The sequence below is a fragment of the Leptodactylus fuscus genome, chromosome 1, assembly GCF_031893055.1.
Source record: "Leptodactylus fuscus isolate aLepFus1 chromosome 1, aLepFus1.hap2, whole genome shotgun sequence".
Classification (NCBI taxonomy): domain Eukaryota; kingdom Metazoa; phylum Chordata; class Amphibia; order Anura; family Leptodactylidae; genus Leptodactylus; species Leptodactylus fuscus.
Genome location: NC_134265.1, coordinates 133,853,696 through 133,862,024, shown reverse-complemented (window position 1 = coordinate 133,862,024; position 8,329 = coordinate 133,853,696). Strand labels below are relative to the sequence as shown.

Here is an 8,329-nt window from a genome sequence, read left to right as displayed (position 1 = left end):
GAGCTTGGCTGCAATACACACTACAGTCATGGCCAAAAGTTTTGAGAATGACACAAATCCTATATTTTCACATGATCTGCTGCCCTCTGGTTTTCATGTGTGTCAGATGTTTTTATCACATACAGAAATATAATTGCAATCATATTATGAGTAACAAAAGCTTATATTAACAGTTAGAATGAGTTAATGCAGCAAGTCAATATTTGCAGTGTTGACCCTTCTTCAGGACCTCTGCAATTCTCCCTGGCATGCTCTCAATCAACTTCTGGACTAAATCCTGACTGATAGCAGTCCATTCTTGCACAATCAATGCTTGCATTTTGTCAGAATTTGTAGGTTTTTTTTTGTCCACCCGTCTCTTGATGATTGACCACAAGTTCTCAATGGGATTAAGATCTGGGGAGTTTGCCGGTCATGGACCCAAAATCTCTATGTTTTGTTCCCTGAGCCATTTAGTTATCACCTTTGCTTTATGGCAAGGTGCTCCATCATGCTGGAAAAGGCATTGTTGATCGCCAAACTGCTCTTGGACGGTTGGAAGAAGTTGATCTTGGAGGACATTCTGGTACCATTCTTTATTCATGGCTTTGTTTTTAGGCAAGACTGTGAGAGAGCAGATTCCCTTGGCTGAGAAGCAACCCCACACATGAATGGTTTCAGGATGCTTTACAGTTGGCATGAGACAAGACTGGTGGTAGCGCTCACCTCGTCTTCTCCGAATAAGCTGTTTTCCAGATGTCCCAAACAATCGAAAAGGGGATTCATCAGAGAAATGACTTTACCTCAGTCCTCAGCAGTCCACTCCCTGTACCTTTTGCAGAATATCAGTCTGTCCCTGATGTTTTTTTCTGGAGAGAAGTGGCTTCTTTGCTGCCCTCCTTGAGACCAGGCCTTGCTCCAAGAGTCTCCGCCTCACAGTGCGTGCAGATGCACTCACACCTGCCTGCTGCCATTCCTGAAAAAGCTCTGCACTGCTGGTAGCCCGATCCCGCAGCTGAAACACTTTTAAGAGACGGTCCTGGCACTTGCTGGTCTTTCTTGGGCGCCCTGGAGCCTTTTTGCCAACAATGGAACCTCTCTCCTTGAAGTTCTTGATGATGCGATAGATTGTTGACTGAGGTGCAATCTTTCTAGCTGCGATACTCTTCCCTGTTAGGCCATTTTTGTGCAGTGCAATGATGACTGCATGTGTTTCTTTAGAGATAACCATGGTTAACAGAAGAGAAACAATGATGCCAAGCACCAGCCCCCTTTTAAAGTGTACAGTGGTGTCATTCTTACTTAAAGGGGTATTCCCAGCTCACATACTCATCAGTCTTTACTGCTGTAAAATCTTCTCTCTTCCTGATTTCTTGCATCATTCGGTGGGTGGGGTTTCACATGCAATCTGCCATTTAGCTCCGCCCCCAAATTAGCATGTAGCTCCGCCCACCCATATTGGACTATGAAGTACAGGCAGCAGCAACTCCATTCTGTGTTATACAGAGATTACCTGTCTCTGCCATAATGAACACAATTGTATTAGCCAGCCTGATAACTGGTAGAACAAAAGAAATGAAAGCAGCTCCTCTCCTCTATCTGCTAACAGGAAGCTAGGTCACATGGTGTAGACACAGGAATAGCTAGATACACAGGCTGGCTCCCGTGCACTTAGCCCCTCCTCCCTCCCCCCTGAGAGCAACAGATACATCACTTGAATTGAATAAAGTAAGAAAGTGGACAAACAAAGCAGTTTTGCTGAAGCAGTGTATTTAGGAAAAGTCTTACATCCACATTACCAAGCAGTACAGATAGGATCCTTGCGATGGGACAACCCCTTTAATCATGACAGATTGATCTCCAGCCCTGTCCTCATCAACACCCACACCTGTGTTAATGGAGCAATCACTGAAACGATGTTAGCTGGTCCTTTTAAGGCAGGGCTGCAATGATGTTGAAATGTGTTTTGGGGGATAAAGTTCATTTTATAGGCAAATATTGACTTTGCAAGTAATTGCTGTTAAGCTGATCACTCTTTATAACATTCTGGAATATATGCAAATTGCCATTAGAACAACTGAAGCAGTAGACTTTGTAAAAATTAATATTTGTATCATTCTCAAAACTTTTGGCCATGACTGTAGTGCTAAGGACGCTTACAACCTCCACTTTAAAAACTACAATTGCTCTCCCAAATCCTAGAAAGCAGAATTACAGAAGGGAAAAAAAAACTCCCAATAGTGTAACACTACAGAGCCAGACATCCCTATAAACAGCATTTCTTATACTGACAAAATGAAGTCTTCCATCATAGCATATGGGAGAGTCAGAGTAAACCATCGGCAGACTTGAGTTTTGCCCTTAACTGGCTTCTTCTGTTTGAAAGGTGGATATCTACAATCAAGTCTGTTCTTGTGACTTTTGTGGTCCATAATAAACACACCATCACAAACATTTGCTACAATTGTTATTAAATGTGCAATGTCCAATAACTAAAGAATAGCTAAATACTGTATATTCTCTATGTTATATAGAAGTAAGCCAGCGGTATGTATTTGCACAATGGCCCTCTTCTAGTGAAGAATCAGGAATGAGTAGAGCCCTGCCAGTGCAGCTGTAGGAGGTATACTGATGAGAGTGTTAGTGAGAGAGATACAGAGAGACAGACAGAGAAAGTATTCTATCACAACGTAACATACTATGTACTATGAATGTGCTGAATATTATATATCTCTTAAAAAAAAGGGATCTATTGTATCTCATCCTTAAAACATCAATTCAGTGTCAGAATACAGTCACTTACCTTAATATAGTGTGTGTGTGTGTATATTTTTAACAATATACAAATTTCTCATGTCATAATAGCATCAAACACCTCAAACTTTGGTTGCTAGTTAATCTGCCATACACAATCCATGTGAAAATGGCAATGGCCATAGATATGCCATACATTTTTTGCAGAATTTTTAATTACCTTCATCCCCCTTAAACAAACACACACACACACACACCTTTATCAGAAATCCTGTCTGAATACAGATACAGAATAATGCCATGTCAAAGTGGCCCCTATACAACTCACATGTGTAGCGTGGGTTTCAAGCTTTACACACAGAGTATGTACAGCACAGCATAGTATAGTATAGTATATAAATCCAGTGTTTTCTGACATTCTAAGCCAATCAGAAGAGGCTTTACCATGTTAAACTTGATCCACTGGTGGAACACATGCTGCTGCTGCTCTACTGAAACGCTATAGGAATGATAGCTATAGCTTAATGCATAAACCTCATTCACTAGATTTTATTATAGACCATGGTACCTAATGCGAATATAGCTTCAAACAATATATTTTTGCAGATGGTTTTCTTTTGGTGTGTGGATTCTTACTGTGTGACATTACTAGTCTACAGCAGCCTGCTGGCAGTGAAATATTGCTGCTGAGGACTCCTCCTTTATTAGACCCCATTCACACTACAGAATTTAATGAGGATTCAGAGTCGATCTTCTGTCTAAGGGAGCCTTCACACGATGTTATGCTCCGCTCATTCTGAACGTAAAATTAGTTCAGAATGAGCGCGTAACAAGCAGCTCCCATTGATTTGAATGGGTGCCACGTACCGGCATATGCACACTACCCATTGAAATCAATGAGAGGCTTTTTCCACTATTGCTTTCAATGTAATACGTGCGTATGTCGGCACCCATTCAAATCAAGGGGAGCTGCTTGTTACGTGCTCATTCTGAACAAATTTTATGTTCAGAATGAGTGGAGTGTAACACCGTGTGAATGCTCCCTGTGATTTCTCTCCACAACTCAGCCCTGTGTAATCATCTGAGGTTTGCTTGCAGATTAGCTTCAGAAAAAAAGGGGTCACTCGGCAATCGTCTCGCAAAAATAGCAGGGCACTTATTGTTTCCAGCACCCTGACATAAAGCTGCATCTTCCACTGCCTTCCAATGGCAAACAATAGGAGGTAGATTCCGGTCAGAATTTGAATTTCTTCATGTGAACAATCCCTAAGGCTAAGACCCCATATAGCAGGCTGCAGCAAAAAAAGTTGAGGGAAAAACAGCGTCAGAAACGCATTGTGGTTTTTCCCGCTGCACTTTTCACAGAAAGTCCACTGAGGAAGCCTTCGGTTTCTGCTTCAATTATACCTGTAGGGAAACCGCCTACAGTTTCCGTAGGTATAATTTACATGCAGCTATTTCCTGAACTGCAACGGTTTTGGAAATCATAAAGTTTCTGCTGTGCATATTTTTCTGCTATGTTTGGATGGGAAATCGCTAGAATACACTTTGCAGGGACCGTGAAACATCACAGTTTTTACCCCGGACAAATTGTGGCGTTTACACTACACGGGGCCCTGGCCTTACATTGTTTATAGTACTGTGTCTTGTAATGCAAATGAATCAATGCCATAAAAGTGGTTTAGGTTTAATAGTAACATTTCTATAGAATGCTGTGAATACTCCCATAGAGGGGGCAGTAACACTTCACTCCATTTAAATTACAAACCAGTCTCTGTCCTTAAAGTGGTTGTCCAGGAACTTCAGGAGTCAGGGAGGAGGCCAGAGAACTTGACAAAAAATAAATAAATAAATAAACACTCATACATCAGTCGTTACGTGGGCTGAAGGAATTCCACCAGTAATATATTTATGTATTATATTTTACCTTCCACGTCCTCCTTCCTACCTTCTGAAATTCCTAGACAATCCCTTTAACTATTTCTTCTTGTGCATCGAGAGATCCTTGACTTTATACAAAGAGGGTATAGGTTTCAATGAACTAAATATAAAAATTATACTGACTATTTCCCCCCAGCAAAATGGCAATAAACGCTGCTCAGTATCTTTTTAAGAGCTGTTTTCTTGAAACCACAGTGAAGTGTGGATAATAAAAGGTAGAGAGATCAGGTGGTACTTCTATATGGGATCATCACAACTTAGCAGGGTCTAGTTGTTAAAACTGTAATAGGACACTAAATGTGACTATATTGCAGCTGGATGAAGCATCCTTAGGTGGACTGTACAGGTTTATGAAGTCTCAATTACAATTTAGCAGTGACTTTTACCAAACATGACAAGCCCTCAAAGTTACGTGTACATGTTTTCAGTTTGATATAACCTACAGTGGATGAAATAAGTATTGAACACGTCACCAAATTTCTAAGTAGATACATTTCTAAAGGTGCTATTGACACCAGATGTTGGTAACAAACCATCCAATCCAAACAGGCAAATAAATCAAGTAGATGTAGATGTCCATAAATTAAGCTACATGTAATAATAAGAACAATAATTGCCATACAAAAAGCATGTTTAAGCACCTTTTAGGTTAGTTCAAGTCCGTGAAATACTGGGAGAACATGGTCAGACGAGGCCAAAGCTAAACTCTTTAGATACCATAATAAACACCATGTTTGGAGGCCAATAAGCACTGCATATCACCCCAAAAAAACAGTACATCAACAGTTAAGTTTGGAGGTGTGAACATCATGGTGTGGAGCTGGTTTTCAGCATATGGCATGGCAAACTTATATAATTGAAAGAAGGATGAATGGACAAATGTACTGAGACACTCTTGATAAAGGGTTTTTGTGTAGGGAAAAAAAAAACAAAAAAAAAAAAACACACACACACCTGAGCAATGCATGCTAGTTTCTCCATATAGGAGGCATCTTGAAGCTGTCACCACCAACAAAGGCTATTGTACGAAGTATTAAATACATTTTCAGTTATGAGACATTCACACATTTCGCTGTCCACCTGCTGTGATTCCATCTAAATCCCAGGAAAAACTGCTCAGGGACGGCTTGCCGGTGGACAGTTTAACCCCTTCCCGCCGATGGCATTTTTTGATTTTCGTTTTTCGTTTTTGACTCCCCTCCTTCTAAACCCCATAACTTTTTTATTTCTCCGCTCCCAGAGTCATATGAGGTCTTAATTTTTGCGGGACAATTTTTTCTTCCTGATGCCACTATTAATTATTCTATATAATGTACTGGGAAGCAGGAAAAAAATTCAGAATGGGGTGGATTTGAAGAAAAAATGCATTTCTGCGACTTTCTTACGGGCTTTGGTTTTACGGCGTTCACTGTGCAGCCAAAATGACATGTCCCCTGTATTCTGTGTTTCGGTACGGTTCCAGGGATACCAAATTTATATGGTTTTATTTACATTTTGACCCCTAAAAAAAATTCCAAAACGGTGTTAATTTTTTTTTCTAAAAGTCGCCATATTCCGACGGCCGTAACTTTTTTATACATAGGTGTACGGGGATGCATAGGGCGTCTTTTTTTGCGGGGCCGGGTGTACTTTTTAGTTCTACCATTTTCGGGAAATGTTATTGCTTTGATCACTTTTTATTCAAATTTTTAGCAGAATTAAAACAGTGAAAAAACGGCGGTTTGGCACTTTTGACTATTTTTCCTGCTACGGCGTTTACCGAACAGGAAAAATATTTTTATAGATTTGTAGAGTGGGCGATTTCAGACGCGAGGATACCTAACATGTATATGTTTCACAGTTTTTAACTACTTTTATATTTGTTCTAGGGAAAGGGGGGTGATTTGAACTTTTAATACTTTTTATATTTTTTTTTACTTTTTTTTTTTTTTTTTTTGCATTTATTAGACCCCCTAGGGGTGTTGAACCCCAGGGGGTCTGATCACTAATGCAATGCATTACAATGCTAATGCATTGCAAAAAATCATCATCTCTTTTGCAGGCTGTATACACCAACCTGCAAAAGAGAGAATTTGCAGACCGGCTGGGAGCCCTTAACAAGGCTCCCGGCTGTCATGGCAACGGGGGGTTGGCCCTGGAGCATGCTCCAGGAGCCGGCGATCCCTGCCAAAATGGCGGCGCCCATGCGCCGCCGGGAAGATGGCGCCTCCGGCGCCTTTGACAGCAGCGCCGGAGGGGTTAATGCCTCCGATCGGTCCGGGGACCGATCGGAGGCATTAGAGCCGGTTGTCTACTGCTTAAAGCCCGACACGCGCCGTACTATTACGGCGCATGTCGGGAAGGGGTTAAAAACCCATTCATTTAATGGGTTTTTAAAGCAAACTGCCTGTGTCCGTATGCAGCCTCTCCGCCTTGAAACCGTTTTTTTTTTTGCATGGACACAAATTTGGAGACGCCGGACTGTGTCTGTGCGCAAAAAAAAAAAAAAAAAAGCGCTTTCATAGTGGAGAGGCTGCATAAGGACACCTTTTGCTTTAAAAACCCATCAAAATGAATGGGTTTTTAAACTGACCGCCAGAAAGCCATCACCGAGCAGTTTTTCCTGCGATTTAGGCAGAATCACGGCGGGCGGGCGGGCAGCGGTGCAAGTGTGAATGCCCCCTAAGCGTGTTCAATACTTTTTCCCTTTGTCATTTCTCATTACACAGAATTTATGGACATCTATGGTGTGATATCTGTGGATTGGATGGGTTGTTACTAACAGCTCATGACAATATCACCTTAAGAAATATATTTACTTAGAAAATTGGTGTTCAGTACTGTCACCCTCTGTATATGAAATACATGGTAACATCAACTGTGGATACCCACAGTTCTTCCATGACGATTGCTTATTGACACTTACATATTGTTGTCCTCTGGGCTGTGTTCCTCTTCCACCTCCTGCTCCCCAGGGACAGGACTTATCTGGTCCTGATCCTCAGACTGTGGCTCTAATCTTATTCTCTTACTCTGTTCCTGACAGCCAAAAAATAAAAATAAGGGAGACATAGAAATAAGAGTAAAGCATTAGAACGGACAGTTGCAGACAAAATGGGTAGAATGGAAAAAAATCAATAGTAAAATGTAGAAAGAGACAAAGATTATTTACATTTCCTATAGTTCAATAATTTGTCATTAAAATCTAACAATTACTGTTCATGAGGTTGTTCGGGACTAGGATATTGATTGCTGTAACCTCATTACCACTTACAAGCACTCCGCCATACATTGTATACTGGCTGGGTTTGGTATTACAGCTTCATCCTATTCATTTCAATGGGACTGAGCTACAGCATGGCCATGTGACCAATGGTTCAATGAAAAGTAGGTAGTGTGTAATGCATCTCACTTACTTGCTCTTCTGCATCATCTGTTGCATGTGACCTACGTCGTTCTCCACGGCCTGTTAGCAAAGGACTGTGCCCTTGGGTAGAGATGTTCCTCTGCAGCTGCACGGTGGTTTGTGGAGGAGGTGGAGAGGTACTTGGTAGAGGTTGTGATGTTTCCAAAGGCAAGACTTCAGAAGGCTGGACCGCAGGGCATTCTGTCTCAGATCTCTCAGTACACAACTGATCCTTGAAGATTCAAGTAGAAGTACAGTTTTTATTTTGTG

The 8,329-nt window shown here is 41.3% G+C and overlaps 1 protein-coding gene across 1 annotated transcript in view; it reads right to left on the bottom strand.

Annotated features, from left to right (window-relative positions):
• ACIN1 (apoptotic chromatin condensation inducer 1) overlaps positions 1 to 8,329 on the bottom strand; it is a 71,802-nt gene that overhangs the window by 36,971 nt on the left and 26,502 nt on the right. The window contains exons 7-8 of the mRNA XM_075276724.1: positions 8,070 to 8,291; positions 7,580 to 7,692 (exon numbers count right to left, since the gene is read on the bottom strand). Coding sequence (XP_075132825.1) covers positions 7,580 to 7,692; positions 8,070 to 8,291 — 335 coding nt within the window. The remainder of the gene's footprint in view (positions 1 to 7,579; positions 7,693 to 8,069; positions 8,292 to 8,329) is intronic.